A 23,923-nucleotide genomic window follows, 5' to 3' on the forward strand; every position below is an offset into this window, starting at 1 on the left:
CAAGTCTCTCTCGGTGTCGGTTCTTGACCATCGTACTGAGCCCTGTCTAAGGACCCTTGGAGCCAGGCTGACAACACGGCCAGCTGGGAAACTTCCAGGAAAAGAGAGAACCTCCGTGAAATATCTCCAAGGCTGGAGAGCTTGGGATGTCTCTTCCCCACTCGCCCCATTGCACAATCGCCCTATTCAAAGGGGTGCCACCGCAGACCCAGGGAGACACTTTCATTCATGGGAAAATATGTTAGTGGGAAAAATTATGAAATAATAGTGCCATGAATTTCAGTGACAAGGGAGGAGATTTTATGGCTAAAGTCAGACTTATAGAGAGGGGCCATACAACTGTTCTCCATCTTCGAGGTAATCTATCTACAAGGCAGACTGAAAACTGAATCACAAAATTAGATAAAAGTAAGAATTTGATGAAAAAAGTAATATTTAGCTGAATTTGTTTGTTCTGTGGCACAGCACAGGGAAACTGGGGTAAGGCAGGAGGTCAAGGCCCAGAAGTTTCAGGGTCAGAATAGGCTCCATCATTATGTGAGATGGACAGCATGTAAAAGGTAAGCCCTGCTGGGCAGCACTGAATCTGCTAGTTTAAGACCCTGCAGTGCTGCCCATGAAGTAGCGTGGTCAAGCTCCTATCTAAAGACCCCTAAACAGATGACAGACATGCCCGCTACCTCCCACCATGCAGGGCCTGTCACTGTGGGTCACCTGACCCACCTGATCCTGAGAGGGTAGCAACCCCCCCACTTCAATCTTGAAGTAATGACCCAGATTGGAGCAATACAGCTCTGACCCTTAGGTCTGCAGGGTCCTGTAGGGTCAAAGAGGTCACAAGTTGTGGGTGGTGATGTCTGTGGGGTCCAACGGCCCGTCGTCACTTTGTCTTTCCAACTTCCTGACGCTCCTCAGACCGCACTTTATCAGCGATGCCTCCGGCTCTGCTCCTGTATGTGCTCCCGAGCATGAGGCCCAGCAGCCTCAACGCATCACAAATGACTTTTAAATGCAATTTCATCTTTGGTTATTATGTGATGAAGTAAGGGCACTGCATTATTGCCTGATCATGTCACTCCAGACTTATGCAGTTATTTGAAAGTCCTTGGGTTCTCCACCCAATTGGACTAATTGAACACTGGGATGAAGCCAGGCTGCACAAGGTAATAAAAACAGGAAGCATCTCCACCCTTAGCAGATGCACCAGCCTCTGCCAGCCTCCCCAGATCTCTCACCAAGGGCACGCTCACACTCACAGCCCTCCCCGCTCTGCCGGTATGCTACAGGCAAGGAACTCAACCAGGTACTGGTGGGTGTGTGGGGCTGCGGGTGCATCGCCGTGTAGTTGTGCGACAGGGAGCACTGTGCCAAATGTGTCACCCCACCTCTCCAAAAACTCTCCTCAGGTGGCTGCTGGGGAACAAAGCAACCTGAGAAGGCAGTCGTGTGCGGTGGGAAGCACACAGGATCCTACTGACTTCTGACCCCACCACGGGTGCAGACGGCTGACTGGCTTGCTCCAGTGCCATCCTCAGCTCTTCTGCGTGGCTCTCTTGGACTGGCAGTCATCACCACAAAAATTAAGAAAGACACTACGCCATTATGTACAGACCCTCAGTCACGGATCCAGTGCGTGTGGGGGGGGTTTAGCTTACACTTCAGTGTCACTCCCAAACAGTGGAAGGTCAGGCTGGGCAAAGTCTACTGAAGAAGTGTTGCAGATACCAAATAAATACTAGGACAGAACTAGCACTCTGTGTAACAATGGCGCCATCACGTGGTGTATGTGGAAGACCTTCATGATGTGCACTAAGGATGTTCTCTTTCCAGTGGCCTAACAGGTCTCCAGGTGCTGGAGCAAACCAAAAAGTTGTACACAAATACCAGGGAAGACACATTAGGCTTGCTTGGACACCAGGGTACCGCTTTCCCTACCTGTGCCCCCACTGCTTTGAAAATGCTGACACATAGTGCATGTCTGTACAGCCCAGGCCAACATAAGGAGCAGTAGCGCAGTGCTTTAGGTTCCCTGAGAAATGTACTTAATTTACTTAGCGCTGAGATGGGCACAAGTGAAAAACTGTAGATAACAAAACAACAGTGCACTTACTAAGAAGAACACTTCAATCTTGCTCTGAACTCAACCCAAGAGTTATACCGTGGTGCAGCAGGTAAAGCTGGTACCTTACAGTGCCTGAGTTGCGAGTTCGGGTGAAGGTGCGAACGTGGCTCAAGGTGTGCAGAGTTTGCGTGTTTTCCTTGTGTTTGTAACTCAAGGACGAGTTCGGTGGAGGGCACCACTTCTGCACACTTCTTTACCACGCTAGTGGATAATATGAGTCCGATTTAGTCGAATTAGCATTTATTCTACTCTCTACATCACCCCGAGACCTGTGGGATTCTAAAGGTCAAAGACAACATGTTTGCATAGCGCTCACCAGTTCGAGTTTCTGCTCTCTTAAGTAACGTGCACTATGAATCATGTTTTCCACAGTATTTTTAAAAACAAATCAAGAGGCTTTAAAACTCTAGTACTATAGTACTCAGAGCCTTACCTCTGGTTCAGACATCTCCTTATCTGTTTGGCAGCTGCTGCTGCTGCAGTCTGACCCGTCGGCCCATGCGGAGTTGGGACCATGTGATGGACCATTCCTCCTAGACCTGCCCACAGCACTGCGCTGATGGATGACCTCAAACTCCCCGTATGGTGGCAACTCGGGGAACACATCATCACTGTCATCGTCATAGCCGTTCTCATAGTCATTCTCGTCATTGTCGTCGTCTTCCTCCTCCTCATTGCGGTCCTCATCTGAGGGTGACCATACGGCTTCAGAGCTGTCACTGATGAGCAACCTTGGGCTGGAGACAGAGAGGCAATTAGCGGACCCTTCTTGGGGCCTGTCGTCAGGTCTGTCAGGACCCAGATAGGCTGCAGCACTGGGCTTCACGGTCGGGCGCTCAGTTTGGTTGCACAGCTCGGAAAGAAGACAGAGCTCCGCCAAACATCCTGACGAGCTTTGGCTGATACCAAGCTTGATCTCTTCACGTTCTACCGCGCCTGTCTGCTCAAGGCTCAGTTCTGACAGAGTATGTACAAAACTCTGTTTCATCAGTGGACCGCACGGTCTTAGGATGTAGTCTGATCGCTCATGGCAGCCGAACTGCTTGCCAGAAGGACCACTTTGTTCACCAGAGTCGACCATACAGTCAGTGATGGATCTTGGTGTTGCAGGGGATTCTTGTCTGTCTGCAATGTGACCATGAGCAGTCAGAAATTCCAGGTCATTGAAGGATCTTACTGGAATGGAATCTAGAGTTTCCATCCCTAACTGTGACACTCCATCGCAACACTTGTCTTCTCCTTTTCTGTCCTCACATTCCCCCATGGCCTGATGCTTCAGGGGGCCTGAGAATGGGTCATCTTTACTGTCCTCCAGCTGATCACTCTGGAAGGGCCTGGAAGCCTTCTCCATTGAAACACTCAGGACAGGAGAATCCAGAAAGGACAGAGGCTGCTGTCTCCCCAGGGAACCCTTGGATGCTGCTGTGGACATTCTGAGTGCTACTGTTTGAGAGTCGTTGCACGTCGAGGCCTCACTTTTCCAAGAGCAAGGCCCAGCTGGGCCATCTCAACCAAAGCTGAACACAAGGAAGACTGGACCCTGCTCAGCTGATTTGCATTTGAAACTCCTGTTCCAAAACATGTAACCTGGAAGAACAGCAAGGAAGAAATTACCTTTGGCACTTTGGTAAGTATTCAAATGCTTCCTCTCTCTAATAACTCCAGTTGGCATTGCTTATAAAACATCTGTGATTTTTGATGTATCACATCAGTAATCAGGGACAGAGCAAAACAGCCTGGTGTAGTATGCTGTGTGACAGCAGAGATGAAAGCTGTTTGAAAAGCATAACGTATGATGCTGGTGTAAAGACTGTGTTTTTAGGAAATGTATGAAATTGTAAAATTAAATTGTCTCGTGTTTTTTGAGGGCAAAAGTGGTTTGCAGGACAACAGCTGAAAGGGGAACAAAGTGAAAACAGAGCAGAGGAAAGTGGACAGGGGTCTGTAAAATTCACCATGTTTTCCAAGTCGTCCCCGTCAAGTCTGGATCCGTCTGAGACAAGATCCCAGTGACAGGAATGTGGAAGAGATCACATGGTGAGAGATGTACAGCTACATACAGTCCTGTTCATCACTATGACACATGGCCCTGGCCCTCAGAGCCTAAAACCCTAACCCTAACCCTGACCCCACATTTATTGACCTGTGAACCCCAACTTCAAAAATAGAACGCTTCCGAGGGAGACATTCATGTCTACGTAGACACTTTCGCTAGGGTCCTAACAACTTTTCAGATACCGGGGGGACAAGAAATATTACCAATGGTACTCAAAAAGTTAGACACAAATACACGGTTTGCTTAACCATTTCAGAGACACATCTCTCCACTTTATGACACCTTGTCAAAGGAAGACAATTTTTCACACTTTCACTAGGGTCTACACAATAAAAACTGAGATTCCAGGTTTTCTTTTTCTCTCCACATGAGCTTCAAATGTTGATGGAGAATTGACAGTTTAACTAGCTAAATTTAAGTGGTGTAACATGTTTTACATGACTTTTTAGCTGTTGCTTAAGAATAAAAGTTGTGCTATAACATGCAGTAACAATACTGTATAATAACTTCCAGTGATGATTAATATGGAAAAAGTCTTTACATCATTTTAGATGTTAAGGACTTTAAAGAGTTGAATATTTCAAGTATTTAAGACTTAAATTGATGTTTTAATTAGAAATGTGTGTCAATCAGAAAACCTCACATTTTTCAAAAACACAACTGTACATTTTCTGGACTAAAATAAGCAATATAGTTGTAAAAACAATGTTCTGTTACCAGCAACAGCAGTGAAGATGTGATTCAGATTGATTGACTTTTTGTGACTTTTTGAGTTTAACCTCAACAGTGCCTGATACATGAAAAACAGCAATTTATATCACACTGATATCTCAATATAACAATAAAGTAAAACAATGATATATCTTAAATTCTTTTACATTTAATGAATACAAAATTACATGACCCTGTAGTTATAACATTTAATGGTAGAATTTCACTTCCTCTCGGAGGCTAAGTAAAAAGAAACAGAATAAAACGTGATGGGACAATTCAAACCTCTTCAGAAAAGGAACCTCATGTCCCTTTAATCAAATAAGGGATGCAAATGTGGAGAAAATGTGTGAAAGTCTTTAAACTAAAGTTTCAGTCTTAAGAAAAGTATATAATAAAGAAAACACTGAGAGATATGATCCCTTTTTTTCCACATGGCTTCTGCATCTCGTATTTAATTATGAATGCTCAGCATTGTTAGAATATTAATACTTATACTCTATTTCAAGAGTAATGGTACAAAGAGATTCTGTATTGTAGCTCAGCTCTGCAGTAAATCCCTTAGGTAAAACAAAGTTCAAACAAATCAGAAACCGAAATGTGAAAAGAGGAATCTTTGGATTGCAAAGGTATTACCTGTTTGAAATTACTGTTGCTTATTTATTTTTAGGAATAAGAATAAGATCCAATTATTTTTTCCTTACTTCTTTTTTTTTTTTTGTCATTCCTGTTCTGCAACAACAAAACAATTATGATGTGTTAGAAACAGGTCCATGTAAAATGCCATGAATAAGTTGAACACAGCAAAGTGTAAAAGTCAACTATAGCAGTTTACTTTTGTTTCACACACCTTTGACAGATGAATGAAAAGTGGTCCAGTTGTCCACTTGTCCAGTTGTCGGGGAACTAGGCTGTTCAGACTGGGGGAGCCAGGGGTCTGACTGCACGGTCAGGAGTGGAGAAGAAACTGATATCTGTCCGGAGTGCGCGCAGGGAGCCCCTGTATTGCTGGGAATGAGTCATGCAGGTTCCAGACTGCAAGGAGGCGGGCACGTCGGGGGGATGGAGGGGTGGGGGGGTGCCTCTGTTGTCACAGCTACAGCAGAATCCCTACATTGGAGGCTCTATGGAAAAAAACATGAATATTGCCAAATATTTTTCACTGGTATGGGAACTAATCTGCTTTTGCAAGAGATCAACAGGGAGGCTGTGCACAACAGAGGTTTGCCAACTATGTTTATATTTCTTAGATATTTGGCAACCTGTGTCAAGCGGCTTGTTTGCCTGGGGGACTGTGTGCCCTTGACTGAGCTCCAGCTTTTTGAAGAAAATTCCCCTACAATGTTGGTGCAGAAATGCATCACTCTTCCTGAAATGTTCAAGTGAACTTGCGCTTGTGTGTTTATGTGTCTCGGGATGTTTTGCTCTGGCTCTGTTTAGGAACCACATGAAGAAAATGTTCACACACATTGTTTGTAGTCATTGTGAAAAACGCCTATTTCATAGCTCACACCTTTACAACTTCACAGACTGATACAACTGGATTAAGTACTTGAGGTTTAGAGGTGTCAGTAAGTACTAAGAAGTGCTTAGAGTAAGAATACAGTAGTTTTATTTAATCCTGAAACCTATTAAGTAAAATTAATTTCCTTCAATAAATTAATAGTAAAAGCACTGCTTTTATTGTGACATCTGTTATTTACTCTCATCAATACAGTTAGAGGTTGCCATGACAACTGTTTTAAGGTGGAGCTTTACTGAGGAAACTGCAGGAGTGGGTCAGAATGCCAGGCTGTACAGAAAGCAATCTGCTTAGGACAGGGTATGACAGGACAGGACAGGATAGGATAGGATAGGATAGGACAGGACAGGATAGGAAAGCATAGGACAGGAGAAGAGAAGAGAGGAGAGGATGAGATAGCATAGGACAGACCAGGAAAGGATAGGATAGGATAGGATAGGATAGGATAGGAAAGGATAGGACGGGAAAGGACAGGATAGGATAGGACAGAATAGGAAAGCATAGAACAGGAGAAGAGAAGAGAGGAGAGGATGAGATAGCATAGGACAGGATAGGAAAGGACAGGATAGGATAGAATAGGATGGTTCTATATGAATCCCATAACTGCATGTTTCATTCTGGCAAGAGGCAAAGCACAATAAGTGCTATTGTGCTGAACAAAAGTGCAAGTGGTAGCAAGGAGAGCAATACAATCAGTGAGTCATCTGAGATTAAGGTGTAATATTCCTCAGCCCTCTTTGCTGCTCTGCTGGCCTTATCTATATGATGAAAAATAGAAGCCTTCAGGTCACAAGTTCCTAGAACATATCTGAGAAAAGCACTGGTGCCATCCTCAATGGAGATATCCTCCCCTCGGACCTCTCTGCTGCTTGTGTCCAGCTCTGTTTCTAGATCAGCATGTGGTTTAGTGGTTAAAGAACGTCATTAGTTCCAGTTCCAGGAAAAGGAAACACAACACCACCTAAATTGCTTCAATAACACTATAGTGCACCGTCCCTGCACAGCCTCTGACAGATGTTCCTTACAGGGTCATCCTGAGGTTATGGACTAGTATATCACTCTTGCCTGTTTTTGTCAAATTCTGAAACTGACCAGCAAATATGGTACTTTATTAACATCTCAAACCCAACGTCTCAGCCAGAGCAGAAACCACATTCTTGAAGAAATTGTTTCAATTTTATTTCACGGGTGGGAAGAGGTGCAGGATGTTGTGCGATGAGCAAGGCCCTCCTCGGCACCTGGCCCAAACAGATTACCATACCAGGTGTTCAAATGTGCACCGGGTGAGCTAAAATTTTTGTGGAGGTTGATGGCTATTGTGTGGAAGAAGGGCGTCATTCCAAAGTCGTGGTGGAGGGCAGGAGGGATTTTTATTCCTATGGAAAAGCTGTTGGGATAGGCCAGCTATGTCATTGTTGGAGGAATCTGATGTTAGAAGTCACTTGTTAAGGGTGGCGGTGAAGGAGCTGTCTGAGACTGCCGAGAAGGCGAGTCAGTGGCTATGGATGAGAAAAGAGCAGGGTTGTTGGGGTTACAGGTGGGAAGGAGGTGTATAGTGGTGGTAAAATTAGTGGCAGGTGGCTAGTAATGGGAGGCAGTTGGTGGTAATTAAGGAGGTGTGGGATTGTTAATGAGGTTAGTTTGGAGGCAATCCATGATGGTTTGAGTTTGTGAAGCTGGTGTCTTTGCAGGTATGTATGGAACTGTGCTTAATTGGGGGTAGTTGAATGTGTGGAGTTACGGTATTCGTTGAGGGTGAAGGGCATCTAACTCTAACGTGTGTAGAGGGAGGTGGGTCTGGGGCACCAGACTGCACTGTTGAGCCTTCAGGAGGTGTCATGGACCCGATTCAATGAAACCCAGACAAAGGGAGGTGCCTACTTGACAACTTCAGTGATATACCCATGATGGTAGCCTGCGGTTGGGGAGGGAAGTTAAGCTTCTTGATCTCGAGTCATGGAGATGTATTTTGGCAATGTTGGATGTTGTTCTCTGTGGCTTCATGGTGAGGTTGGTTGGAATGGGTCTTTGAGTACAGCCATTGTAATATATGCATGGGGTGTAACACCTTGTCCTGTGTATCTTGAAGGAATGCATGAGTTGTTGTCATGGGTCAACGAACTAGTCTTGAAATCTCTATTTCTCTTCTGCCTTCCTGCTTGTTCTCTCTTGCTCCTTATCGGTGCTATCAGTTCTTTTGCCAAGGATGAAAAAGGGGGAAAACACACAGTGATAGATTGTGACTTGCAAAATGAGATGGTGGGGGGGAGGCATTTAACCATATGATCATGGAAGTGGTGTCACAGCAGTAGAGCTCATGAAGAGACTTGGCCCTTTGGCTAATGCTGATGAAGAGTCCAGAAGACAAGAGTATATTTGACGTGCCAGTCAGCTTCTAACTTTAAAAACAGGGTAAGATGAGTTAAACAGAATATGAATTCCATATTTTAGATGCCATGTTGCAACATGTACCAGCTGGTTGTGTTCAGCAGGGCCCTCTCTGTCTCAGGTTCGCCCCCTACAACAACTAGCATGCTCTGGAATGGCCCTGACCTGCAGGGGCTTGTCCTCACACGTGTTCAGTGCCAGGTAGTGTCACACACACATCCCCACTCCAATGTGCAGATGTGCCCCTACCTGCCTCCTCAGTGGATCCAGTTTGGACCAGACTAAATCAAGGCGCTTCACAGACGTACCACATTAACGGGACATGTGTAAAAGATTGACCTTGTGAAATGTTTTTTTTAAGGCCAGTGGGGAACGTTCATCTATTCTAAAAGCGAGCTTCACAAGGAACCTCAGCAGTCTTATCTGGCATTCCTCACCAATTTATTATTTAGGAAAGATTACCTTACCTGCAGTGGGTGGTGCGGTGGTGCGGTGGCGCAGTGGGTTGGACCACGGTCCTGCTGTCCGGTGGGTCTGGGGTTCGAGTCCCGCTTGGGGTGCCTTGCGACGGACTGGCGTCCCGTCCTGGGTGTGTCCCCTCCCCCCTCTGGCCTTACGCCCTGTGTTACCGGGTAGGCTCCGGTTCCCCGTGACCCCGTATGGGACAAGCGGTTCTGAAAATGTGTGTGTGTGTACCTTACCTGCTGTTGACTAGTGAGAGAGAGGTTCTTATTGCGCCTTTTAATGCAAGAATAAAATGCTGTGCAAAAAAACTTCAAATGCAAATGAGAGGTTGTTCCTATTTCATGTTTTGTCTCTAATATTCACAATATTTTTTTCTTTTTCATGTTGGACCTAATTTGGAGTTTACTGTACATCTGAACATGGATGAACCTCCCAGGCATCAGGGAAGGAAATCTGAGTAGGGACCTATTCTTGAGCAAGAAGCTGTACTACATGCTCCCCTGCAACCCATGGGAGGCTGACCTTGGTGGGAAATAGCGCTGACCTTAACAACACTGTCTTCACCTGTCACACTTTCCCTCTGAAGGGTGGCAGAGGGAGGAAAGAAAAACAGAGAAGGGGGCAGATGTGAAAGCAACAGGAAAGAAGACTTTCACAATGGTACAAATAATGGTTCTGATTCTGATAACATGGAACAAATAAAACTGACTGATTTGGAGGCACAATGAAAGGAAGAAGGAAAAGCTGAATGAAGGGCAAGTGGCGAGATGGAGAACGACACACTTGGAAAAGAGGGTACCCCCTGAATACACAGCCCTACCCACCCAGTCTTGCATTGCTAGTTCCGTGCAACACTATTGTAGCGATGACAGGACCAATCTAGCCACACAAAACACGTCTCACACATATGATAAAGGCAGAAAGCAAGCCATTTCTCTGGACGGAAAACAGTTTGTGAATAACATGCTAGTAATAAGTGTTGAAGTATGGATTTGTGACCCATTGTAAGTAGTGTATCTACCAGATATATCTATCACCTTGGTGAATAAGGTGTATGGGCTGATGACACTATATAGTTTTCATTGGAAGTCACTTTGGAGAAAAGCATCTGATAAATAAATGTAAACGTAAGTACCTCTGCCTACCTGAGCTGCTCCAGGTCACTGCCCACTGACCTCACTATAGGGAGGCTGGCTTTTCCAAATGTTCAATGTATGGTCCAGCATACACTTCTGAAAGAATAATCAATATTTATCCCCCTTTTCTCAGGCCTCCCACACAGAAATTTTATGTATATTTTTCAGATATGCACATCTGTGCATGTATGTGCAATGCGACGGGTATTTGTCTCTGTACTCCTGTGACTCATTGACAGCTCAGGCTTGTGTACAGCACAGTCATCAAAACCACCCATGACCCATATTTACCTTTTCGTTCCACTCAATCCAATGGGTGAAGCAAGGCCTCCTCAATGTGCGCCTGCGAGCACACGCAGGATTTGTGTTTCCGGTCTGAAAGAGATTGAATCTGATCTGTTCTCAGAGACAGCAGTGCCAGAGTATCCTGTTTAGCAGCACAGCTGAGTGGAAAGTAAGGCGGAGGACAGGAAACTGAGGCATAGAACACGGGTGGAACAAGATCAATAACACACATGCATGTACACTCATCCACGTACGCAGTTCTCCATAGCCAGATACAGCCATCTTACGGCATGTTTATTTACCAGCACACCTTGGACAACACAACCAGCGAATGCATGTACTGCATGTCCGCTCCAGACCAATACTGATTAATTGCTTTAGTCTGAACTGATTATCGCCTGCAGAACAAAAACAATAGACAGAAGTGGAATCCCCAAGGACTGGTATAAGAAACACGACCCAAGTTTTTCTGTACAGCACTACAGTGCGGTCAGTGATGTAAAAACAGATTTATTGGTATGGCTTAGACAAAACGGGCTGACAAATTGGTGACATGCTTCTGGTCATTGGATATCATTAAATCCTCTTTTCTAAAGATCTGGGTACAAATCAGAAAAGGATTCAGGGCCATCTGGCAACAAATGTGTATCTTGTGTATTTTCAAGCCAATTATTTCTCTACACAACATTTCTTACAGTAAGTTGCACAACCTAGTATTAAAGAATTCCAGTGTGAGAGCTAGTTTGTCTGCTTTCCCTCTGAGCAAGGACTTTGTTTGGCCTTGTAAGAGTTTTCCCCCCCAAGTGTGTAAATTCTTCCATCAATGTCCCTGTAACGCAGCACTCCTATTGTCCAGCTTCTAGAAAACCAGCCTGATTTTATTCCCATGTTGGGAGTCCCATTGACCTTACTATAAACAACTAATTTTTTAAAATCTATTTTCCTTGGAAGAAAAAAACCCTTCCACCATGAGAGGATGAAAGCTTCTTCATTAGAGACGTGACTTGGAGAATAAGAGGAATTGCACGTTTCTCACATCCACATCCGCACCAGTAGTACCTGGCTCCGATTAAGCACCTGCCGTTAATCGGCGCACTCGACCTTAAAAGACACTTCTCAGCCCCTTCCCCTCTCGTGCAATCTCATTGAGACAACTGTCCCCTCTGCGCCAACGATACTCACTGCATTCCATGTCCTGGTCCCCTTCGTCCTCGTATCCTGTCCTTCGTTCCCTGGCTCCAGAACATTCACCCCGCCTCCTGATCTGCGGATCTTGGTTCTCACCCTGACTGCCGATCGAGCGACTCTTCGCCCATCCCTGACAACGAGAACACGTCTGATCCCTTAGTTCTAAATAAACGATCCTGCACTTGGGTCCAGCCTCCCTCGCATCTTCTGTTCCGCATGACAAAGTTGACCTGGACAGTTGTGTCCACCGCTGATTTACTGGCCTAATCACTTTCTCAAGTGGTTGGAAAAATGAACACACAATGAATCAAAGGTTATAGGACTCTACTTGCTACTTTTGATATTTTCCATAAATTTTGATCCCACTCCGGAAATTCTTATTGGAATGTATACTGCGTAGAGAAGCAAACGTCTTGTGTATGTAAATGACATCAACATCATGTTTTGTCCTTTTGCTTCCTTCTGATTCAGTAACAAGTTTGTGATCCTGAGCCTGAGAAAAGAGCAATTCTTCCTCTATTCTTATCTGTTCATTGGTATGTTAGCCTTGTGTAGAAAGAGAGAGGCTAATCCGTCATTTCACACACAAACAAACACAAAGCTACACCCCACAACTATGCACTCTGACCTTGAGAGCACAACGCTGCCCATATACACTAGTTCCTCGTGTTACTAACTTTGGAGTTACAAATTTTTGAAGGTACAAATACTATCCAGGTTTTTTTTTTTTGTTTAATTTTAATGTGATTTTCTATACTGTTCCATTTTCTAAAATTCCTCTCTGCTGCAGAAGGGAAATTACTCTACATGTCTCTGTCCCAGTAAATTTCCCATTAAGGGTTTACAGCTCAAAATAGTGTGGAGTTGATAAAAATGTTAAAATGAAAAATTGTTAGCTTATAACTATTTTCATATAAACTTACCTATACATACTGTAAATTCAGAGACAACAGTTTTGTTAAGTTTTTATTGATCGTGTAGATAATAAAGGAAGTTAAAACTGCTCCTAGCTATTTACAAGACTTAATCAACTGCTACACTGCAACCAGACTGCTTCGCTCATCTACTTCTGCTCACTTGGTGGTCTTGCTCATGAAAGGTAAATCACAGAGGTTCTCAGTTCTGGCTCCGCTGTGGTGGAATGACCTCCCCCTCTCACTCAGAACTGCTGAAACTCTGTCTACATTCAAGAAGGATCTAAAACTCACAGCCGATACTGCTGTATTGGATGTAAATGTTTGTGTACCTTAAAAAAAAAAATGTAGGAATGTTATCAGGATTCATCTATCCTGCGTTTTGTGCACCTACTCGAGCGATAAACATCGGTGCATCAAGTGGAAAGTAACAGACTAGGTTTACTTAAGAATCACATGCCTGCAGCCATGTCTCTTTCTCTTAATGCAATGCACTAATTGTATTTTCTCTGAGATGTACATCGCTTTGGAGAAAAGCGTCTGCTAAATTAATAAATGTAAATGTAAAAGGGGTATGAAGCTGATAACCATGGGAGAAGCTATTGTGAGGTGTTACACTGAACTGTAGTTGAGTTATGTCTGCGGTGTGCAGTATCTTGTGCCCCCTTTCCAGAATACAACAGGTCACTATGACTGCATTGGACAAGCAGTTCCACATCTACAAAAGCTAAGTTATCCTATACTGTCTAAATGATTACCTTGATAAATCAATGGCTTGCAAGGGCACAGCAAAAACTCAATATATTATGAAATTTGCAGTGATTCCAGCCCCTAGTATGTAAGTGGAAGCACAAGGTTAATATTGTATGTACTGCCACAGACGAATTTCTTCTAATTTTTCTGTTTTGATTTAATCACATTATTATTAGTGGGGGGGGCGCGGTGGTGCAGTGGGTTGGACCACTGTCCTGCTTTCTGGTGGGTCTGGGGTTCAAGTCCCGCTTGGGGTTCCTTGTGACGGACTGGCGTCCCGTCCTGGGTGTGTCCCCTCCCTCTCCGGCCTTACGCCCTGTGTTACCGGGTAGGCTCCGGTTTCCCGCGACCCTGTACGGGACAAGCGGTTCTGAAAATGTGTGTGTGTGTGTGTGTGTGTGTATTATTAGTGGTCCACGGTAAAGCGAGAATGTTTTCTTGAGAGCAGAAGGGTGAGAGGCACGGGAAAGTCTTAAGAGAGGAACATTCAGCTTTGCACAAAAAGAGAACTCCTGAGGGACTTGAAATGCAGACCAAGGGCAGAAGAGGTCTTGAGGGAGTGACAGCTGAACAGTGCGCCTGAGCGGCTTCCAACCTCATTCAGAAGGCCTCAGTGGGAACTGCCAGTCATCCAACATAGATGGGTTAGCAGGAACCTCCAAAAACACGGGAAGTCTGATCTGCATAGTTGAGACACGGTGAATCAGAATCAGTTGCTTCTCTTAGGATTTTCCCCTCTGATGTTAACATTCCAGTTAAACCAATTCTTAATCAACAGATGTAAATACTGTAAATATCAGTTCTTATCCGCAACTGACAATTCATCTCTACCTAATATTTACTTTGTATGAACCTACAGTTTTCAAGATTTAAAAGTTATTCAGATAAGATGCAGTAAGACTGACACAGCTGCTATGTCAGTCAGATTTGTAAAGCAGAAATCAAAAAACGAGAAAAAAAAAAAATCCCTGCGACACAGTGACAACAGGGGTGTCAATCTGTACAACCAACTAACATTTAACGGTCTCCTTTGCATGAAGATCCCTCTGGGGTACAGAAGAAGATTTTTATGGCCTCCTTTGAGTGAGTGTTCACTGGAAGAATTACTCAGTGAGTTGCTGTGAGGTGGCTTTGTTCAGTTGTGAGTCAGTTACATATTTATCGGTAAGTTCGCCACCGTTATCTGACATTTATTTGTATAAGACTCCAGACTAAACTGTGGAAGCACAGATCCCGACTGATTAATCTACCTAGAGACTTAGTAGTGACAAAACATTTGTTAGTTCTTCTGAAAACAGTTGTCTGTATTTATGTTACAAAGTAAACCGACCCCAGTTCACCATCCATTTGACTTTTTAAACCGTTTGTTCAATAACGATATAGAAACGTAAAGTCCTGTCTGTATTAAGACTGTTTCTAATTATGATTTAGATAATCAGATCGGGGGGTGTGGTGGCGCAGTGGGTTGGACCGGGTCCTGCTCTCCGGTGGGTCTGGGGTTCGAGTCCCGCTTGGGGTGCCTTGCGACGGACTGGCGTCCCGTCCTGGGTGTGTCCCCTCCCCCTCCGGCCTTACGCCCTGTGTTACTGGGTAGGCTCCGCGACCCTGTATGGGACAAGTGGTTCTGAAAATGTGTGTGTGTGTTTGTGTGTGTGTACCTAGAATGCAGAATGTGAGTCAAAAATAGCCTGTACTTGTATTGTTAATTTATTTACTACATTGTTTCATTGTGTGGGGGGCGCGGTGGCGCAGTGGGTTGGACCGGGTCCTGCTCTCTGGTGGGTCTGGGGTTCAAGTCCCGCTTGGGGTGCCTTGCGACGGACTGGCGTCCCGTCCTGGGTGTGTCTCCTCCCCCCTCTGGCCTTACGCCCTGTGTTACCGGGTAGGCTCTGGTTCCCCGCGACCCCATTTGGGACAAGCGATTCTGAAAATGTGTGTGTGTGACTGTGCCTTAGACCTATAAAAAGGTGAAATTACTCTAGGGATGCTGTGAAGTCAAACAGTTCTTGCCTGAGCCTCACACCTATTCTGCATCACACTGTATACTGTCACATAAAAACTGCTCGTGATAACCTTTATGAGGGAAAAAATAGAGGCTTCTCTCACTAAACGTGACTTACTGTGCTCACATGTTGAATATTTACACCTTCCTAAATTTATCTGTCTCTTTTTTCCCAGTTCAGCACAGCTGAGGCCCCCTTACATACCTGAGGGGTGATGACAGGCACGGGTGATGTTTACCTGCTCCAGCAGATGTCGAGCAGCACGAGCCCATGGCTGCAAGATGATGTCATGAAAAAAGCATCCTGGGAATTGTACAAGGACTAAAATCAACAGCCTCCGGAGAACTGAAAGAACGTTAGTTTGCTTTAAAAAAAAAAAAAAAAAAAACAGACTCTTTGCACAGGTAAAACTAAAAAAGTGGAAAACAGCAGTGTCACACCCCCGGGAATGAGCGGAGCAACAACACCTGCGCTCAATTAACAGGATACGAATAAAAGGAGATCCAGGTCCACCTGTTCTTGCACACACACACACACACGCACACGCGCACGCGCGCGCGCACACGCGCTCGTCCCATACGGGGTCACGGGGAACCGGAGCCTACCCGGCAACACAGGGCGTAAGGCCGGAGGGGGAAGGGGACACACCCAGGACAGGACGCCAGTCTGCCGCAAGGCACCCCAAGCGGGACTCGAACCCCAGACCCACCGGAGAGCAGGACTGCGGTCCAACCCACCGCACCCCCCTCCTTCTTGCAAACACCTTTGTGGTTTTGCAGTCTCAGCAGCTTTGTCTTTTTTGTTCCCGGTTTTTGACTCTTGCTCATTCTCCTCGACTACTGACTTTGGATTGCCTGTGTTGTGATGTTCACACCTTGAAAGACTTTTGCCTCTCCCACGAGCCTCGTTGAGCGATTAAAACCAACCCGCAATTGGGTCCACTACTTACCTGTCTCCAGCCTGCCTGTCCCCCGCATGACACAGAGATATCCATGGACTTCAGAAATGTTTAAGAATTTAAAATCTGAAGATTACGTTTGATTTTAAAAACAGTTTGCAGCTTTTACAAAATGAATCTGTTTTCCAAAATGAGCAGGACAATGATCTATGACCTCTTGATTTGTATAACTCCAACTTCTCACATACAGAAGAGAAACATGATAATAGATGTCAACAATAATTCCAATAAAACATGAGAAATTATAATGTGAAGATGCACACAAAGTTGGCTTATGTGACATCTTTTGTGGTCTAATAAAACATCATTGCCCTCTCCCCTGTGTAGCTCATTTGTTTCCCTCAGAAATGCTACTGTTTGTATATGTACTGTGGGTCTCTATTGACAGATATGCCATCTGTAGGGATATACAAAGGTCACTGTAACAAAAAATTCAATTTAAAATGATCTTTATTCAGTAAGATGCCTCATATTATATGGATGTGCTTTTCTTGCCCTCAATAAAATAAACGTGAAGAACGCAAAAAGTAAAAAATACCTGATGTTTTTGTTGTTCCTTAGGGCTCAGTGCAGAACCCATTTCTCTTCATCTATACTATGCCCCTTGGCTCGGTCATAATTTCCAATAACTTCTCCTATCTGTTATGCAGCTTATACACAGTTCTTCTTCTCATTTTCACCAACCGAAGATACGTCCCTTCTCATTTCTACACGTCTTCTTAGTATCTCAGCATGAATCACCATCAGTCTATCAAAGAATGAGGTGTTTCATCCCCCTAGTGAGCAAGCCTCGAAAACAGGACTACTCATTCATTTTATCTGCTTTGTCACTCATGACTTTTGGAATAAAACAGAGTTGTGTGTCATGTGGTTCTCAAAACAACTTGAAGCCATTAAAGAATCATGAAGAAACTCCCTCAGCACACACACACACACACACACACACACCTGCTTGTCCCATGCAGGGTCACAGGGAACCGGAGCCTACCCGGCAACACAGGGCGTAAGGCCAGAAGGGGAGGGGACACACCCAGGACGGGACGCCAGTCCGTCGCAAGGCACCCCAAGCGGGACTCGAACCCCAGACCTACCCGAGAGCAGGACCCGGTCCAACCCACTGCACCACCGCACCCCCACTCCCTCAGCAATAATCATAAAATCTACCGATATCTCACAAAACACTTTGACCCAGATCCTGATCTGAGCTGCACTGATATCTTACCTGCAACTTCTCCCTGTCTGGTTTGTTGCTCTCAGCCATCAGACTTCATCAACTGATCCAGAATGCTGCTACAAGATTTGTGTTTGACCTGCAAAAGTGGTCCTGTGAGTCTCGTGCGCTCACTTCCAGTATTTCCCTGCATCAGTTTCAACTGTCTGATTACAGGCAAGAAGAAAACCAGAAAATCACAGCTCAATATACACAAATTCTGGTCAATACCTTCACTTCAGCAAGAATTTAGAATGCTTCTCTTTTTCACCTATTAGCCTAATGAATGTGGCTTTCAATACCACAACCAAAACTTTGGTATGCAGGCTGGCAGCTGTCCTCCCAAAAATCAGTGAACTTGTTCAAACTGGATTTCAGGTTTGGCTGCAGTAACATACATCGCATTTTAAATATTATAAACTTTAGCGCAGGAACTCACTAGATGCAGAAAATTCATTTGACATTCTATAATGAGGTTTCTTATTTGCTGTTTTGGAAAGGTTTAAGATGAGTAATAACTTCATTAACCTAATGGTTAATATTCAATATAATTAATATTAATAATTATTATAATTAATAGTTAATATTCAAACCAAGTTAATACAGGTGGCTTTCTGTCAGACAAATTCTTAGTGGGAAGAGGTTGCATGCAAAGCAGTCTCTTTCACCATTTATTTTTTACTGTTATGATTGAACCCTTGGCAGTAGCTCTTAGGAGCAATATTTATATGTCCACTATAAGAAAAGGAGAGGAGGACCATGGTATTTCTCTGTATCCTGATAATGTAATCTTGCACCTAAGTAACCCAGAAACATCAGTACCAACAGTTCTGAAGGTGACATCCTATTTTGGTAAACTTTCAGCTTATAAAATGAATCTCTTCAATTCTTTGGTTGTGCTACTGAATACTCTTTCTCTTTCTAACTGGTGTTCATTTAAACTGGTATATGCTGATTTTTTTGTACGTTAGAATTAGGGTTAGAGTTTTGTGACCCCTGATCTAAATCTCCTGCTGGAAACCAGCTACTCAGCACTAATTTAAAAGGGTCAAAGAGGATCTGGCTGTGTGGATCTCTCTGCTTATTTCAATAGGTTATTTGTGCAATTAATATTGTTAGTATAAATATTTTACCTTATCTGCTATACCTATTCCAAAATTTACTGTTACTTTTCAGCTGATTAAAATAGATATCTCAAGATTTATTTGGAACAAAAAAAGCTCAAAATCAAACTCTGAAAAGTATGCCAACCATAAGCGATAGGTTGGGCTTCTGCACCAAATATGAGATTTTACTACTGCGTTGCACAAATTAAACAAATGATGCACTTGTTCCAGACTAGGGGGGACTTGTTGGGGGCCACAGTGGTGCAGCAGGTTTGGCTGTGTCCTGGTCCATGGGGGGTCTGAGGTTCAAGTCCTGCTTGGGGTGCCTTGTGATGGACTGGCATCCTGTCTGGGGTGTGTCCCTTCCAGTTCTATGCCTTGTGTTGCTGGGTTAGGCTCTGGTTTGCTGTGACCCCCCCCTAGCTCAGGACAAGTGGTTTCAGGTAGCATGTGTGTAGGCTGGACTCTGTATGTACGGAGTAAACTTTGTGCTACCCAAGAGTAACATCTCTGCCTTAGACCCTGAATTTCATAAAATTCCACCCTCATCTGAACATTTTGTTGTATTCAACACTCTTCTGGTCTGAGACACTATACATTTGGGGACCTCACCTGGTAGTTTGCTCAGACAGCAGGTCGAATGTACTGCACTAAATGTGAACCTTATTGCCCTCTGCTGGGTAAAACACTTTACGTGGCAACATACACTTCTGTTCTCAGCTGGAACTGGAAGTGACTTGATGTGTTTCTAAACCTAGGCCACTGTTATCTATACATCATAAACAATAAAACCGTAATAATCTAGACATCCCTTCATTTATTTACATCTTGCAAGTTCTGTAAAAATCACAGGCAAATCCTGTGCATGTGTATGATACTCTATGTATGTATGTGATATACTGTATGTGATGTAATGCACTCAGTATTTTTCTCTGAGATGTACGTCACTTTGGAAAAAAAAACGTCTGAATGAATGTAAAATGGATAAAACTTTCTGTCTAAGACTATTATTAAGTTATTCCAATTTCATTAACGTTGTACAGTGACTGCTCCCATGGACAGGACGCCAGTCCATCGCAGGGTGGTCACACACACACCATACAGGCAATTTAGCCTCGCTAGTTCGCTTGAATTGCATGTATGTTTGTAGACTGTGGGAGAAAACCGGAGCACCTGGAGGAAAGATACACATATACGGGGAGAACATGTAAACTCCACACTGATCTGGGTTTCAATGCCTGAACAGCCCAGTCAATGCTAGACAACAATGGAATAATATAATCACACCAGCAGATAACAATTATTGTTATTGTTGTTGTTATTAGTAGTACATTTTTTCATTTGTGTGCCCCTGTAATGCATCTGGTCGTTTTAAATATATCTGTTCTGCTTCTTTTGTCCAAAAGCAGACAGGAGAATCACATGGGACATGCCATGGAAGCGAATAAATTTGTACAACGCTGCTCGGTCTGTTTGTCCTTCTCTGTTCGCCGTACTGAGCCTGTCAGCGCGGGTCTGTTGACACTTCGTGGGAGAACCCAACGTGAAAGGAATTGAGGTTCCTCCTCATTTTTGCGTTAGTTTTGTAGAATTAGAACATTAAAATGAGCCTATGGGTGGACAAATACAGGCCTACCTCCTTGGGGAAACTGGACTATCACAAAGATCAGGCAAACCAGCTGAAGAATTTGGTGAGGCGTTGAAGCTTAGGCTAAGCTAATCTCTGTGCTCTCTCTGTATGTTTTTTTTTTTCTTTTGTTTTTGGTACCAGCCAGGTTAAAAGCCTTGTTGCAGTTTATGCGAATTAATTTATGTTCGTTTCATTGGAGTAACTCATCTTGGCGAGTTACACAGAAAAACGTGTGTACAAGTACTGGAGTTACACTTCTCGTTAGAATTGCGGCGCATCGGTTCGCGCTAAAACTGAACTGGCGCGCGAAGAGAGGGCTGATATCCCGTCATGCTTTGTGTTGGGATCGTCCTCCTGCTTCTCTTCTTCGCCCTCGTTGTGAGAACTTAGCAGTAGAATGAATCGCCGTCTGTAGTTGTTTTGAAATATTATAGTGTCGGTAACACTTGACTGGTGAGGTGATAGTGTCGTGGTTAGAGTCACTGCCTTTGCTTTGGACCCAAAAGGTTATAGGTTCGGTCCTCACCTCTAGCTGTAGTACCTTGACAAGGTACTTACCCTAATTGCACCACCAGTAAATAAAAATAAAAATTGCCTAGCTGTAAACGGATAAATAGTTGCTTTGCAGAAAAGCATCAACTAAGTGAATAAATGTAAACCACTGCCCCAGTAGTTTTAAATACTGGTAAAATAAATTTGCGGAGAAAATCTTTATATTACCATTTCTGTTGCTTCTTTTTCGGTGTATTTCAGTCTAGTTTTTCTGAGATGTCTGTTTGAATTTATGTCTCAGTCAATTTGTAATCCATGTTGCAAATGGATTCATGGCCATATATTGTTATTACTCATGTGTCTGTATTTAAGGTACAATGTGGTGATTTCCCACACCTGCTGGTTTACGGTCCATCCGGCGCAGGGAAGAAGACCCGGATAATGTGTTTATTGAGGGAGCTCTATGGTCCCGGAGTGGAGAAGCTTCGCATTGAACATCAGTCCATTACGGTCAGATTGGGCGCATTAAGTTCAGCAGTCATACTTTGGGACCTTTTAACAAAATGTACAACACTCTTACCTTAATACGCGTGATCTGTCATTTCCATACAGGCACCATCGAAAAAGAAGATTGAAATCAACACTATAGCGAGCAACTATCACTTGGAAGTAAATCCGAGGTGAGGAGTTCAGTCTTTTTGTCGAAAGCAAAAATACCTGTATGTAAAGTAGGGCAAAATAAATGGGTACCTTTTTGTCTTTTTCTGATCAATAAAATAATTTTGAGTTTTTGCTTAATTGCGAAAATGTTACTTTGCAACAAGCAATTGTTACTGTGCTGTGTTGCAGTGATGCTGGGACCAGTGATCGTGTGATTATTCAGGAGCTCATCAAAACTGTTGCACAGTCTCAGCAGATCCAGTCCAGTACACAGAGAGAGTTCAAAGGTCAGTGGTGGCTGTACACACTCGGCCATTCGCTAATGATGTACTACTAAAATCTTACTTTGACATTCTTTTCCATTTTCCCCCACACTCTCATTTGATCACCATACACTTGTGCAACTATTCTTGGATCCTTTTCATTGAAACTTATACAATTTTTCACAGTGGTGCTACTGACAGAGGTAGACCGACTAACCAAGGACGCCCAGCATGCCTTGCGGCGGACTATGGAGAAGTATATGGCCACCTGCAGGCTTATCCTGTGCTGCAACTCCACATCCAAGGTCATCTCCCCAATCCGCAGCAGATGCCTGGCTGTGCGGGTGCCACTGCCCAGTGTGGAGGAGGTTCGTGAGGGTGTAGCACAAGGGCTGGGAAAGGCGATGGGTGTTTCACTAGAAATGACTATATTGTAGCATAGAACCTCATTATGTTTTGACAGCTCCCCACACATACTGAGTTAAACCTTTAGTTTATGACTGTGTCAAAGCAATTCAGGTTGTTTGTACTTATTGACACAGCTGCATCTTTTTCCCTACCAGGTGTGTGCTGTCCTGACCAGTGTGTGCAGGAAGGAGGGCCTATTGCTTCCAGCAGAGCTAGCCAAGCAGATTGCTGAAAAGTCAGGCCGCAACCTTCGCAAGGCATTGCTCATGTGTGAAGCTTGCCGTGTCCAACAGTAAGTGTGTAGGGGGGGAGTGCTGTGGAAGGGTACCATGTGCAGTGGAGCTCAAAATGAAATCCAGTGTGTACGCACTGGCAAAATTTTTACTTTTTTAAAAGTAGAGTGCCTTCTGAAATAATTTTTCCATTTAAGCCTACAGCCTTTTTTGTTTTGAACATAATGAGCTACATAAGTTGAATGTAAAATCTCTTTGCCACAGGTATCCCTTCTCAACAGACCAAGACATACCTGAGGCAGACTGGGAGGTATACTTGAGAGAGACAGCCAACGCTATTGTCAGCCAGCAGAGTCCTCAAAGGTGTGTGGGGACACTCTGTGAATACCTATTTGTGCTTTCCTCTGGTAAAGTCAGGAAGTGGACTTTATTCATCTGGGCAAGTCCAAGATATTAGGCATCGCAGGAAAACTAACAAAATATAACATGCTATGTCAAATGCTTGAGGTGTGTCTTGTCTTTCTCCTGCGACTGACAAATGCGTGTGTATAATTCTAACAAAGCATCTTTCCTCCTACCTGATCGGTGGTGCGTGAATCCTTCCTTGTTTCAGGCTTCTGGAGGTGCGTGCTCGACTCTATGAACTTCTCACCCACTGCATCCCTCCGGAAATAATCATCAAGGTGAGTTACGCTGAAGTGAATTAATCGGGCTCATTGTGAACTCTATTGCTTTTTACATTTAATTCCCTGCAATGCTTTGCCTTGGTGATACCCCCTTCAATAAGCTCCTTCCTGTTTCAGGGTCTGGTGTCAGAGCTTCTAAGTAACTGTGATGGACACCTGAAGGCTGAGGTAGCCCAGATGGCAGCATATTATGAGCATCGGCTGCAACTGGGCAACAAGGCAATCTACCACCTGGAAGCTTTCGTGGCAAAGTTTATGGCCATCTACAAGAAGTTCATGGAGGATGGACTGGATGGCATGATGTTCTGATGTGTGCTCACCTCTTGCTTTTTCATTTTCATAAAAAATCATTTCACCTGGTAAAAATTGGTTACTCATTACAGCCCCTGGGGTGCTGGAACCCTGTGCTAAACTGTTATAATTATAAAAATCGATTGCTTGTAATAAAGCTATGATAAAATAGCTGCGCTGCTATTGTCTGGTTTTGGTGTTAAATTAATTTGTCATTGTAATGAATTTTAGTGATGCACAGTACTCTTTACATGTCAGAATTATTTGTATTTCCTGATTTGCTTTGGGTTAATGTTATTTTATATGACATTTTGTTTGTTATCTAGAACAAAATGTTTTCCTTCAACTAAAGAATCATTCTGGGCAACAAAGAAATGTATACCAGAACTTTGGTGCACCATTAACTGTTATCAGATGCAAACTTCCTAATGTTCACATGCAGT

The 23,923-nt window shown here is 43.9% G+C and overlaps 2 protein-coding genes across 5 annotated transcripts in view; one reads left to right on the forward strand and one right to left on the reverse strand.

Annotated features, from left to right (window-relative positions):
* stard13a (StAR related lipid transfer domain containing 13a) overlaps positions 1-5,893 on the reverse strand; it is a 68,612-nt gene extending 62,719 nt beyond the window's left edge. Inside the window, exons 1-2 of one of the 3 annotated variants that reach the window (XM_018755400.2) lie at positions 5,740-5,893; positions 2,556-3,709 (exon numbers count right to left, since the gene is read on the reverse strand). In XM_018755400.2, the coding sequence (XP_018610916.2) occupies positions 2,556-3,554 (999 nt within the window). In that variant the 5' untranslated portion in view covers positions 3,555-3,709; positions 5,740-5,893. Of the gene's footprint in view, positions 1-2,555; positions 3,710-5,525; positions 5,571-5,739 lie in introns of those variants that run through there. The other 2 variants (XM_018755398.2, XM_018755399.2) reach the window with 2 other exon arrangements.
* A 14,424-nt stretch (positions 5,894-20,317) lies between these two features.
* Positions 20,318-23,591, forward strand: rfc3 (replication factor C (activator 1) 3). Of its 2 annotated transcripts, none has more exons than XM_018755209.2 (9): positions 20,318-20,508; positions 21,312-21,449; positions 21,552-21,619; positions 21,789-21,886; positions 22,049-22,230; positions 22,426-22,562; positions 22,768-22,866; positions 23,117-23,186; positions 23,307-23,591. In XM_018755209.2, exons 1-9 carry the CDS (start codon positions 20,422-20,424, stop codon positions 23,496-23,498), a joined length of 1,071 nt encoding a protein of 356 aa, XP_018610725.1. In that variant the 5' UTR covers positions 20,318-20,421; the 3' UTR covers positions 23,499-23,591. The 2 variants fall into 2 exon arrangements, with proteins under 2 accessions (XP_018610725.1, XP_018610726.1); XM_018755210.2 differs by lacking the exon at positions 20,318-20,508 and adding an exon at positions 20,959-20,997.
* The last annotated feature ends 332 nt before the right edge of the window (positions 23,592-23,923 follow it).

Source organism: Scleropages formosus, chromosome 4, assembly GCF_900964775.1.
Source record: "Scleropages formosus chromosome 4, fSclFor1.1, whole genome shotgun sequence".
In the NCBI taxonomy this organism is placed as follows: domain Eukaryota; kingdom Metazoa; phylum Chordata; class Actinopteri; order Osteoglossiformes; family Osteoglossidae; genus Scleropages; species Scleropages formosus.